This window comes from Poecilia formosa, unplaced genomic scaffold (assembly GCF_000485575.1).
Source record: "Poecilia formosa unplaced genomic scaffold, Poecilia_formosa-5.1.2 Scaffold153, whole genome shotgun sequence".
Taxonomy (NCBI): Eukaryota; Metazoa; Chordata; class Actinopteri; order Cyprinodontiformes; family Poeciliidae; genus Poecilia; species Poecilia formosa.
In genome coordinates, this window is record NW_006800092.1 from 931,129 (window position 1) to 944,929 (window position 13,801).

A 13,801-nucleotide genomic window follows, 5' to 3' on the forward strand; every position below is an offset into this window, starting at 1 on the left:
TCCACTTTTTGTAGATTTCTTCTGTAGATTATTGCTTATAAAATGCTAAACTCTCTTGTGATACGTTTTTATTTTTTGAAAATAAAAAATAACGACTGAGGCAGGTTTTATGATAAAGTCAGCAATACAAAGTTGGAGCATTTTCACTGACATTGTCCAAAAAATACCTAAGTGAAGTAAATTTAGTGTGCACATTCGCCTCCCCAGAATCCTAAGACGTTTTTTTATTTCCCGTGACTTTATGTGACAGATATTCATTCATCCTCTGGTTTTTCTCATGCAGGACCTCATCAATAAACCCCCCAGAGGAATTGCATGAAGAGAACACTTTCAGTGCGTACTCCACTTCTCCATCCACGGGTAAACACCATTTGAGGAGCTGAAAAGATGTTTACTGGTTTTGAAAGGATAATTCATTTCAAGCTGTACAACCAACCCTCAGGGGGTTTTAGAAGCATCTGCAGCTGTCTATTTTTTTGTTCATATCTTTATTTAAAAAAATAAAAACCTTTATCTTCTGGCAGATTGAGCTTTCATCAATCTGAACACATGCCTTAATTTGAATATTTCTTATGTAGGCTATGGATTCTCAAATGCTAGTTCGAGGCAGACCGTCAGTATTTCTGCGACAGCTGGCAACAAACACATGAATGACCACTTGATCCATTTGGAGGTCTGCCACTACTATTTGGAAGAAATAACACAGATGTGAACTGTGATTCGTCTTGCATGATAATGTGACAGCTTCGTTTGCTCGGGGTTCATGAGAAAAAGTAGCCAGAAAAAGCTGAGAAGCTGTGATGTAATAAATCAACGTGCAGGACGTCTTCCTGTAGGGCGCCGAAACCACAAACGGTCGATTTCATTCCCTTGTTTTCACATGGGCCACTTGATTTCCAGGCCAGGTTTTCTCTCTTCAGATGGTCATCGCTCTAAAAAAAAAAAAAAAAAAAGAATACGCAATTTGTTTTGGTCAATCACTGGAACGCCATAAAAGGAAAAGTATGTCCATAAAACACAGGGTCTTTGGAACCTTTTTGTGATTTATGAGGTTATTATGCTGCTAATGTTATTATTCTTAGTGTTACGTCTCTAAATTGTGCTTTGAAGCATTTAGTTTTTCAGGATTAGTCTTTTTTTAAAAACCATAGTTATCAAATCATTTCAAGGAGCAAAACATTTGTAGGAGCAGCTATTTTACATATTAAAATATTTTATGTCACTGCCTACTATAGCAACTCCACACACACTTAAATCTGTCTGTCTGTCCATGTTTAAGTAACAAATATTGTATGAATGTGTTATAAGGCTGAATTATTGTGATTCTTTACTTGCGGGAGACCTATAAAAATCCAATAAAAAGCCTGCAGCTTATCTAAAATGCTGCGTTAAGAGTTCTGGTGAAATTAACTGAGTGATTTTTCCATAATAATATGGAAAAATATTTTTTTAAGATAACATAAAATTTCAATTTGCTCTCCTCACATGAAGTCCTCAATAATTGAGCTCCACTATACAGCCTAGAACAGTTTGCTCCCAAAACTTTACACTTTACTCTTAGACTGCATAGACAATAACTGAGCCTCAGTTATTGTCTATGAGGTAAAGACTGACTATAACACAGGGCTTTGCACTTTTGTTAAAGTAAAAAAAAAAAGAGTCTTGGATACTTACAGTGGCATGCTATCCTGAACTATTTATATCCTTATGCTGCTTTTGGCTCCTGGAGTAAATACTGACCACTTTTCCATTTCTCTCCAGTTATGCATGATTTCCAGTACTTTCTAACATTCACTTTGTCATCTCTTCCTGCTTTTTTCATAGAAGTTACACTTAACCTAGTGATTCCAGTCTGAATTACCTGTCAATTTTATTCAAATTTTTTAACGAGCTTTATGGCCCCAATTTAGCTCCATACTTGACTTCCGCCGGTGTTCAGACGCTGTCGTTATTGACTTTTCAAGTAATGGATAAAAATGCCAGGTTGTGTAGAACTGAATCCGCTCCATCAGCGATATAGCATCTCACGCGTTCGTCCTTGAAACAAATCGCATGACAGTATTTTTTATATTATTTTTTTGTCGGAGTTTTAGGCGCAGCACCTGAACGCACCACGGCTTCGACGGCTCCACCGTGGTCAGGTGACCCGCAGCAGTAAAGCTGATCTCTGGATTCTTCCTCGATGTCGGAGGGGAGTGCGTCTGGAGGAAATGGACTCTGGCAATGCTCGAGTTTGATCACTCAGAGATCCGACCAGCTGAGTCTGTGAATGGCGCCAAAACAGGACCCTAAGCCGAAATTTCAAGAAGGTTGGTGTGTGTGTGTGTGTGTGTGTGGAGTGGGGGAATGATACGGATGGTGGCTGTGAATGTCTGGATGAGGAAGGGGGCGGGTTTGTTATTGTTGTTTTTATTCTGCTGGAGCATCTCCCCAGGAAGGGACAGAAAGGCTTCGTTACAGCTTTTAGTCGAAATAATCCGATTAAAATCTTCCTGAGGATGAATTTTTGTTGTTGTGAATCGTTTAAAAATGGAGGCGTTTAAACATAAATTCCCCGAGGAAGAGGGGGCGGGGAGGGGGGGGTTGTATCTATATATTGTCACACAGTGGATGCATCAATCAGCTGGCACACACCCGCTGCATAGCATTATACGCTAAATAGAAAATGCGGTTTTTAAGCATACATGTTCGTTTATTTGTGTGTGTATGTGTGTGTGATGATTTTCTCTCCTTTCCAGGTGAAAGAGTCCTGTGCTTTCATGGGCCACTGCTCTATGAGGCAAAGGTTTGTCTCCCTGAAGGGGTTTTGGATGTTATTATCTGTTTCTTTCATGTAAAAAAAGAAAAAAGAAAGAAAATATCTGGCACCAATTTAACGGAAATGTGTTTGTATTTCTTGCTTTCCAGTGTGTCAAAATCAACATAAAGGACAAGCAGATAAAATACTTCATTCACTACAGCGGCTGGAACAAAAAGTGAGCAGCCTGGTGGTTTTTTTTTTCTTCTAACAAATGCTGCTGATGGAGTTATTTTGTCTGTCAGAGAGCGGTTGTGTTTCATATCTCATATTTTTTATACATTTTTTTTTTTTTTGCAGCTGGGATGAATGGGTTCCTGAAAGCAGAGTTCTCAAATATGTGGACAGCAACCTTGCAAAACAAAGAGAGCTTCAAAAGGCCAATCAGTGAGTTGATGCTTTTGTACACAGAACTGTGGGTTTTAGCAGACGTCTCTCTCTCTCTCTCTTTCTCTCTCTCTCTCTCTCTCTCTCTCTCTGTTTTTTTTATGAACGTAATTTCTTGATTTGATTACTTCAGCTGTTTTCAACAGTGTTACACAACTATTTGTGCACTGCTGATTTTGTACGAGTGCCTTTTACCTCTACGGCAGCCATTAGTCTTCCCCTGGAACATTTCACAAGGTTGCAGCAAATAGAGAGAGAGAGGGGGGGGGGGAGGTGTGACCTTTCCATTTTGCACAGTCTCTCAAAATCCAGAGTCCTTGTTTATGCTCTGTTCTCTTCAACTCACTCCCACAAGTTTTCTATTGGATTAATGTTTAGGAGCTGAAATAGCAACTTAGGAAAGTTTAGTTTGAACTCTGTGAACAGTTTTCCTGTTTATTGGACTGTACTGTACTGTACTGGAAAGTTTAGTTTGAACTCTGTGAACAGTTTTCCTGTTTATTGGACTGTACTGTACTGTACTGTATGTCATGGAATATTATCCTGCTGGGAAACCCATAATGACCATGATGCTACATATATTTATACATGTCTGCAGTGCGACACATTCCTGATACTACTTCTGTCTTCCTTCTTTTTCAGGGATCATTATGTTGAGGGAAAGATGAGGGGTTTAGCACCAAGCAAGAAGATTGCTGCTGTGCAGCAAAAAAATGTCGATCTGTAAGTTTACTTACTTTAAGTTTGCTTTGTTTTTTGTTTCATGTTTTCCTGTATGTATGTTTGAGGACAGTTGCTGTCATCCTAGACGTGGAAATCATAAGTATATGTACTACAAAAGTACTATTTTACTGTTCATGCATATACATGCCGACCCTCTTTCTGCTGTCAGAGTAATATCATCAATGTACTGCATGTTCTATACAATCTTGTGCATTGCATAATTTAAATTGGACTTTTATTGAAAGGTAAAACTCTGATTAGTTAGTGGTTTTTACAGAAAACTCAACAGTCACTTGAAAGAAGAGGAAACTATTAAAAATATATAGAAAGGGCTTAAACTTGCAGAGGAAACCAGCTTTTTCTCCTATGATTTGTCCCATCAAAAACTAAAATGTTCAAAAATGGCCATTTTGAAGTTTTGACGTTTATGTAACGTAGCATTTGTCGAATCCTAAAAGATACGTCTGTTTGTCATGCTGACTGTCTTTCATACTTATGTGTCATCCATTTTAGGAAAATTAAAAAGGCAAAACAGAAAAGTAAGTAAAATATTTTGAGTTTGATAGTCTATTGTAATACATGGATATTTTTGCCAAGAATGTAAATATAACGTGATCGAGATGCATAAACGTTTTACATCGTTTAAACACATGGCATCAAGATGGTTTTTAGGTCAAACTTCCCAAAGCTTTTTTTTTTTTTTTTTACATTTTTAATTTAAGCAAAAGGAAACAATGTCATGGTTTATTCCTTTGGAAGTCTGTGTTTCTGAAGACACTGTAAATGCGTGAAAAAGACAGTGAATGTGTGTAAGCAACAGAAAATTAGTATAGTAAATAGCTAAATGAGATGCTGTAAACTCGAGAAGCTGTGTTTTACTATCAAAAGTGATTTAATAGCGATTGCACCCACGTTTAAACACACTTCATGTGTTGCTCAGTCCCCGGGTCGGGCGAAGGCACCAGCAGTGGCGAAACACCCCAGGCACCACGGAAGAAACGAGCGCGGGTCGACCCAACAGTCGAGTGTGTACGTATCCTCACCTACTGAGGAATATTCTCGGGTTTACGTCTTTGTACTGTAATAACACTGCAGCATCATTTTGTCAGTCAACACTTTTTTCTTCAGCATTTTCTTTTGGCTCTTTGTAATCAATGGCGAAAAGCAAACACCTCTTTTTTTTTTTTTCTAAACCACAGTAATAACCATCTATTGACTCACATATTTGCAGTAATAATTTAGCAGAATCTACTATTGTTTTTATCTCTGTGTGCTTCTATAGACTTTTATTTAGCTCTGACGATGTACCGTCAAAGCATTTCACCCAGCATATGCCTGGGTTTTTGTTGGAGCCATTTTAGCATCTTTAGTATTTTTTTTGCAAAACTTCTATTGTAGCTTTTCAGCAATGTTTGAGGTTGATGTTTTATGGCGCCATTTGTTTTTAGATGAGCTTCACTAGTTGAAGCGATGACCTCACGCAGCTGGGTTATTGTGGGATTTTAAATTGAAGCAGAGAAACAATGTCAGCAGTGATGTTGATAGAGTAGGGAGATATATATATATAGTACTAGTAAAAAATATTACTAAAATAAAGTATTAGTGGCCGTAATAGCAATATTAATACCAGATATCCATATTGACCCACAAGATCATATCGTCGGTGCATCCCCAGTTCTGTGGATCAAAATGAAACCCAAAGCATTACCCTTCCAACACCATGCTTTACAGTTGGTATGACTTAATGTCATTCATTGCCATTTCTTACTCTATGCAAACGGAACACACTAAACTGTTTGGGAATTTGTCCTTTTTTGTAACTGATGCTAATTACGGGGATCAGTGGGTTGAATTGTGTGGCCTTTTGTTGCCATTACTTGGCTCAGATCAGGTGGAATATGTTTTGTTCTGGGTATTTTTTTTTTGTTTCGTTTTGTTTTTTTGCTCATAAGAAATGATGTGATCCTTCATGGATGAAAAGTTGGTGAAAAGGAGGAATCTGCTCCATCTCTTGCTGTTTTTTATTTTAAATCTTTAGATGTATTGCATCCGTATTAAATTAGACGAGGTGTGTGTTTACCCAGGAGGAAATGTTTGCGAACCGTGTGGAGGTGAAGGTGAAGATTCCCGAGGAGCTGAAACCTTGGCTGGTGGACGACTGGGACCTCATCACACGACAGAAACAGGTGTGAAGAAAAAAAAACACACACACACACACACACACACCCGCAAAACACCCTGTAACAAGCTTCCTGTCTTACACTTCAGCTCAGGAATTACCCGGCTACACAACAAGAAAAATATCAGAGCTGCACAAAAAAATAAGACAGGTGTGCTGTCTTGCTGCTATAATCTTCCTGAGAGAAATTAAACGACATATTTACCAACCTTTATCAAATGAAGCAGACGGTGGATTATAGCTGAGACCTGCACAACTCTGCCGTTTCTAATGCTGCATTTGATTGCAGAGAGACCACAGGGCTCTGAGCTCATCCCACCAGTCGACTCACAAATGATGTCATGACGATACAAAACAACAATCTGGCTTTAATGTGAAAAGTACTTGAAGTATGCTTTCTTAATGACAGATGGTGTTGGATGTCAAAACATATCTCACTAGCTCTCATCATCAGGCCTGAAAAAAGTTGCTTTTCTCGACCTAATAATAAACAACACGTTACCAAACGATCTCTCTTTTTACTTCTTGACCAAGCCAAACCAGCTGAAAGCATGAAAAACAAAACCCTACTTCCATGATTTAACAAAAAATTGAGAGCGTAAATTGCACCCAAGTGTAAACATCTCTTGTCTGTATGTTGGTTTGCTTAAGTCAAGAGCGAAAACTCGGATTGTCTTGGAGAATGCTGCTCGTCAGGCCAGGAAGGGTTACGTCCCAACCCGTTTGGACTCCGTCGTTCTGCTCTGAGAGTTCATTCAAGCGGAGATCATTAGAAACAGTTTCCAGTCTCTCCAGGAGTTCATGTTCCACCGGGTTCAGCTGGAGGTCAGACTGTGCAGTTTTCAGGAAGCTTCCTAACCACCCTAAGAGCTCCGTCCCGGATTCGATTGGCTTTTAAATGTTAAGGTTCGTGACCATGCGGTGGAGAAAGAAAAAAAAAGTGTCTGGAAGGAGAAGGGCTTGTCACACTGAATACAATACAGCAGGTTTGCAAGGTTGAATCATCTAAAAACTTGGAAGAATTTTTTGACATAAATCAGTGTTTTGAGAGAAAAAAAAACAGCAAAGGAGATATGCTAATTCATCTGTCCGACTTGTTAAGTCGGTAGTCGGCTGCCGCTCTCTTTGTATCCATCCCGTCCTTTTCTTCTTTTTTCCTCATTCTTCATTACCTGTTTCAGGCCCCAGAACAACAAGGAGATTTTGTGTCCTAAGTTATAAAGAAAATGGAAAATTAAAGCAATCAAGGTCCAACCTGAGCGACTGAGGCTCTCAGGAAATGTTATAATTACGCACCAAAATGAACCGTGAACACAGCCATGCATCACAACCTTCAGTGTTGAATAGAAAGCATTTATTGTTTTCTTGCTTCCAGTTATTTCACTTGCCTGCTAAGAAGAGCGTGGAGGTGATCTTGGAGGACTATGCAAACTACAAGAAATCAAAAGGAAACTCCGACAACAAGTAAGACGCTCCCCTTCTCCTCCCTCGCCCACCTGATGTTTTCTGAATGTCAAAAGACAAGAGACATCAACATCCTGTCAGCCTTGCTTCTTGTGTCCACCTCATTACACCGCCTGTCACATAATGTGTTTTCCACATTAGCGTCCTTACTTTCCTCCTCCGAATCCACTTTACGAGCAGTTTTATTGCTCTTTGTTGCGCTTTACGCCTGGAGGAGGTTTGCTTGTGCTGCTCACCGTGTTCAGTTGCCTCAACTGTAATTGCACTTCACGTGGATTGAATTTAAAATGCCATAAGAAAAATATTTTCTTCTCTTTAGCTTGTTTACAGGCATTGGTGTATTTTTTCCCCCACGTCTTCTCGTCTTTTTACTGGGTTCTATAAGCGCATTAAAATGACACAATGCTAAACATGTGGAGGAGGTTTGAGCTCAGAAGCGATGAGTTACTCTCTTGAAGGCTGCATTTCACCCCAGGACTTTGACTGGACGCTTTTGAGGTGCTGTTTGGTGCAACGGATTCCCTCTTCTTTTCCTGCAGGGAGTACGCCGTGAACGAGGTGGTTGCCGGGATCCGGGAGTACTTCAACGTCATGCTGGGCACTCAGCTGCTTTACAAGTTCGAGAGGCCGCAGTACGCCGACATCCTGTCTGAGCGCCCGGATGTGCCGATGTCTCAGGTGTACGGAGCTCCACACCTGCTGCGTCTGTTTGGTGCGTCTGAACGGAAAGCACCACAAGTGAAACACGGTTAATATTATCACGGGGCGAACATTTCACTGAGAGACGCGCACGCTGATGTTTGATTTTAGATCACCTGACAAGTTTATTTTCTTTGTTAGAAGCTGAACTGGCCTTTCTAGTAGCAGCCTGTTTGTCTTTGCATAAACTTAATCCTAGATAAACCAAAATCATCACTATAAATCAAAACTCCTAGAGTCATCTTGCAGCCCTGCAGAGTTGCGTAACAAAACAGCCACGTCGTGTAAATGCTATTTAACTTTTTTTGGACACTTGAACCCACATGTAAAATCTGAAACATCTGATTGGTCTGCTTTTACAGTCAGGTTATTTTAGACCAATAAGCTTTATTTGATCAGTTGATTATGTTCACTTGACTCTGATGGGAAATGCTTTCTGATTTTAAAAATTAATTATAATTTGCTGAAGCAATTTACTTTTGTTCACTAGGCAGAAATATTGACAGATCGTTTGTCCAATTACGTGTATGAAATTATTTATATGCACTTGTTTTCCAAATATTTCATGCTTACGTTCCACTTTTAAACCAATATAATAATCATGACAGTAATTTTGATTTTATAAATGGACAAGCAAATAAATTAGCCTACATCAAACCTTAGGAATGAATTATTTGGCTTTATTTTTTTTCAGTTTATCTCCTCCTATTCCTGATTTTACATATGTAACGTGGTAGCTTTAACCAGCTTTAGTTCTTAATATTTTTTTATAGCAAGAATAAAAAGCATAAATTAAGAACAAATTTTCTGCTCCTCCTCTTATTCATCAACAGTTCGTATCGGAGCCATGTTGGCGTACACTTTACTGGACGAGAAGAGTCTGGCCCTGCTGCTCAGTTACCTCCAAGATTTCCTCAAGTAAGCTCTGCCTCCCTGCACGAGAGACTCCATGTCATGTTTGTCTGATTCTCAGATGACTAGTTTCTTCCTTCCACTTTCATATTAGTGCAGCCACGCTTGGCGGAAATGCTTTGAAACGAAGGCTATGAAATCGATTTTTCTGCTCAGGAAGCAGCTCTTTTTTTTTATTTTTTATTTTGCGTTTTTTTTTTTAATAATCAGAATGGAACTTACTGCACATTGAGCTGCTGCATGGAGATTTAAGACAGAATATGTAGATTATTCATTGCAGATTATTTGCTTTTGTTTAATTCAGTAAATTGCATGAGTTCTGAATAAAAACATCAATATGTCCAACACACAAAAAAAACAAAAAAAAACGCAAACACAGTTTAAAAAAACGACGTTTTGCTTCGTGTGGATTCCGTTGATGTTCGTGAGCCTGTGCCTTTCTACAAGCTTTTCTGCCGCAGCAGATTCCACGCTGCTCCACTTGGTGATAAATAGTCTCACTGTTTCTCCAGGTACCTGGTGAAGAACTCGGCCAGCCTCTTCAGCGTCGGCGACTACGAGGTCGCCCCCCCTGAGTACCACCGCAAAGCTGTGTGAGAGCTCTCAGCAGCGCAGCGCACTGAGCGAGACACATCACCGCCCTGTCAGGCCACACATAAAAATAACCATTAGCTCAGTGTGGATTGAAGAGTCGGATGAACTTTTTCACTTTGGCTGACTTGTTTCATCTGAAAAGATCTTAGGCGCTCGTGACAGTTTGCAGGGGAAGAAAACATAACCTACTTTTGATATCACTTTGTTTAAAAAGAGACAAAATAAACAGTTTCACAGTCATTTCAGCAGCCAACTTTATCCTATTTTTGTGTTTTGTTTATTTTTCCAGCGGAGGTGCCTGTTACTATTGCATGCTTATCATTATTTATGCTTCTTTTGGCCACGTGAGCTGTGGATCGATGCTGAACTACAAGGTTAGCAGCCAAACAATAAAAATGTTTGTATGTTGTGCATTTATATCAATTTGTAAAAATGGAAAAGGAAAAAAAAGAAAAAGTTGTTTAAAAACGTCCAAATTGTTTACTGTGTCTGCAAAGGTTACGTCTTTAAACGATTTGATGTTGTCATTGTTCTTTAAAGATGCAATAAGTTAAAGTCACCTTCTGAGAACAACAGAACCTCCTCTCTGCTTTGGTATATGTCAAACCTCCAAGATTTGTTTTGTAAAAATTTTATTTTATATTCAACTGAATCAACAATATGTTGAAAAGTTTTGTTGTTTTTTTGGGGGGTGGAGGGGTTTCTGATGCAAATGTGAGTTTATTTAAAAAAGCTAATTAAATTCTCAGTGTAAATGTTGTCTTTTCATGCCTTTTTATTTATGTTACAATCATTAAACCTGTTTAATTTACTCATGCTTATTCTCTAAATCCCCTGTGATAAATCTAAATAAGTAATGATGTATGAATTATTAAATAATAATTACAGTATTCAACAGCAGTCTGGTTCTTGTTACAACCCAGCACAGCTGGAGTCAGAAGACTTACAATAAGCAACCAGCTGAACCCCGGATTCATTTGATTTCATGAAAGCACAATGATTTACCAGTTAAAAAAAATGTCCAGGATATTAAAAAATAAAATTAAACGTATGATGTTGATTTTAAATTGGATAGATGGAGTGGATTTTGTCTTGAAAGAGTTAAAGGTTGATCCATTTGGGTTAAAAAAAAAAAAAAGAAATCCCTTATAGCGCGATATGTAACACAACACAAGGGGGCAGCATTTCTCTCTAGTTTTGTCTGATTCCCTCAAAAATCGTTTTTGGTTTTAAGCCAATACTTTGGAGACTTCTGTTTGCATATAATTGATAAAGTAATTAAATGTTCCCAGAGTTTAAGCAAAGCAAACAATGCATGAAAGGATGTGCGTAGTTGTTGCTGAAAAGAAGGAAAACTGGAGGAATGTGTTTTAAAAGCAAATAGCAGCAACTTACCATACATTTTCAGAGCTGCAAAACACTAAAATTGTTAGAAAATTGTTTTTCACTCTAAATATTAGCTTTTTTATTGTTGCTTTGTAACTCAATGAATACACACAAAAAGAAACGCACACACACACACACACACACACACAAAAGGTTTGGAAACATTAAATCAGTCATTTCCCTCATCTTATATTAATTAGTGGTGCATTTTTTATTACTGGAAAGCCTGATCAGACACCTTTACTACAAGGCATAACTTGTAAACATGATGCATCTGTGAAATGAGCGACACAGCAAAAGGTTTGCTGGTGCGCCACCTCCTCTCACCACCCAACTTACACAAAGTGCTACAATCCCTTATTGAAATTCACCTGCTGCTATTCTCATTTAGAGCTTCAAGGGCTGTCAGGTTTGTGCCAGTCACAGGTATAATAGGTGCCTGATTTAGATCTGATTGACAGCAGTTGTCTCCATGGATCTCGCAACTTTGATGAGTTTGTGTGTGCTTCAAGCATCAGCATGCCAGAACGTTGTCCCTTCAAGGCGAGGCCTTTGCAACAGGAAGACTAGAAGCTGGTGTTCTCCTGCAGAATGGCCGTACTATTTTGTGACAGCCCTTGTTCCATTTCTAGTCTTATGACCAAGTTTCGTGCTGCAAGAATGGTGAAGATAACGACAGACCACAAGACGGTCCATCTTTTTGGAGTTGTTTTTCAGGAAAGCCTGAGGTCACTTTGAGATCTGCAAAACCCTACCACAGACAAATCTCTTATCACGCTGCACAAGGCCGTTAGGAAGCCTGCACGAGTGTCCTTTAGTGTCTGACTTGCTTATGCAGGTTTGTACAGCACCAACAGTGGAACTTAAGAGACAAATAGACGTTCTGCCTGCAGAAGCTGGATGGCAGAACACAGAGAAGAGAACGCTGCATGTCCTTTGCTGCACAGATTCTGTCACGACTTTCAATGGAGGCAGTGAGAAAGACAAAACAGAATTTGATGCATTGACAACAATCTCAACACTGATATGTCAGAATGATAATCGGAATGATAATCTGGAGAAAGTTTTAATCCCTTGTGCATGGAAAGGGCATTGTATTACGTTGAAGGATATTTTAGCACAATTTCATCTACACATTTACTGTGTTGTTTATTCCAAGAGTACGAGAGCTTTATAAGTTGTACCTCATAGTGAAGGTGACTAATCACGCTTTCAAGTTAAAATAAGATAAATCTAAAGGTGTAAATGATGATCTGTAATAACATTTATAAACGTTTTTTATGTTTAGTAATGGAATCCCTGCTAATAACAGACTAATAAAATGTAAACACATATTGATCATATCTTAAAATTACATTATACCCTTAGTCAAAATTGTACACTGCTATGAAAATGTTTGGAAAGAATCCTGCATAAAATACAAATGCCCACCTTTGAAATTATGCAGAATGATTTATTGTTTTTTTTTTTTTAAACATAGCCTTCATTTCTTCTTCATCTGTTAAAAAACAGTAAAACATGACATTTTGAAGGGTTTAGGGTTAGGGCAAAAAGAAGAAATAAAACAACTTACAAAGCATTACAAAAAAATCTGTCAGTGGTTCAAATAAAAATGTTACATTGATGCAGAAGAAAAAATCTTGAAAAAAGAAAGAAAGAAAAAAGAATAATCTGGTCAAACTTTATGCCATTTGCATTAACACAATCAAAGTTATCAAAAACTAGTAAACGTATGCCATTGTCTAAAAAGCAGCAAAATTATATGGCTTAGTTGACAAATCAGACGTTTGGACTATTTTACTTTATAAAACTTATATTATGCGTGGTCTGTAAAAACATTAGTAAAAATCATACTTATACATCTATCTTCCCTTCCATGAATTGAAAAACAGTTGTATGTATGTGTTACATTTCATTTGCATAGTCTTAAGAAGTCAGATTTCATAAGCAAATGATGTATTAAAATTCAATCAAATTTATATTTCTGTTTTTATTGGAAACTGTTGACAGATTCTTACTTAAGTGATCATAAAACATGATTATATGCTTTATTTGGATAAAAGCCCTGAGAACAGACACCTAGTTTAATATAATCCCAAATAAGTTATTTTGTATAGGTGGTGAAACAAAACATTTACGTTTTTTTTGTTGTTGTTGTTTTTTTTAGTTTTATTATGTGCGGGTGATGACAGTACTCCGGGTGTCTCTGTTTCAGGTAAACCTGCTTACATTTTTCCTTGTTCTGTCCCAGGACGTCTTCTACGTTTCCCAACTGCACCACACAGGGAAGTCCCGCCCCCTGAGAGCTCCCATTGGATTAACTGCCAACTACCGTGCTCATTCCCGTTTTGATTGGATGAGCAGATTGTCAAGCGAAATGCAACCAGCGTTTACAGTTAAAAGCGTCAGGTGAAACTCGGGTTGTGAAGACGAGGGAACAAATGAAAAAAGAAACTTTACTGGTTCGAAACTTTTAAGTCAGTTTGCGGTATATTTATGAACTTTAGCGGTGGAGAATACTTTTAATATCACAAACAAGCACATTACAAGATGAAGAGCTTCATAAATCGACGGAAAAAACACGAAGTTACCATCACAGTAAGTTGGATACTTTGGTTTTGCTAATATCCCTGTTTTTATCGTTGAACTCAGGCTAGTTT

At 38.3% G+C, this 13,801-nt stretch overlaps 2 protein-coding genes across 3 annotated transcripts in view; both read left to right on the top strand.

The window, feature by feature from the left end:
- The first annotated feature begins 2,119 nt into the window (after positions 1–2,119).
- Positions 2,120–10,196, top strand: LOC103146179 (mortality factor 4-like protein 1). Its single transcript, XM_007563968.2, has 12 exons — positions 2,120–2,309; positions 2,739–2,785; positions 2,908–2,975; positions 3,098–3,184; positions 3,827–3,907; positions 4,421–4,446; positions 4,848–4,936; positions 5,992–6,093; positions 7,462–7,550; positions 8,090–8,262; positions 9,083–9,167; positions 9,674–10,196. The coding sequence occupies exons 1-12, from the start codon at positions 2,270–2,272 to the stop codon at positions 9,756–9,758; spliced, it is 972 nt and encodes a 323-aa protein (XP_007564030.1). The 5' UTR covers positions 2,120–2,269; the 3' UTR covers positions 9,759–10,196.
- A 3,318-nt stretch (positions 10,197–13,514) lies between these two features.
- The window catches only part of uacab (uveal autoantigen with coiled-coil domains and ankyrin repeats b), a 41,403-nt gene continuing 41,116 nt past the window's right edge, over positions 13,515–13,801 (top strand). For both annotated transcript variants that reach the window (XM_007563969.2, XM_007563970.2), the window contains exon 1: positions 13,515–13,739. In XM_007563969.2, coding sequence (XP_007564031.1) covers positions 13,692–13,739 — 48 coding nt within the window. In that variant the 5' untranslated portion in view covers positions 13,515–13,691. The remainder of the gene's footprint in view (positions 13,740–13,801) is intronic.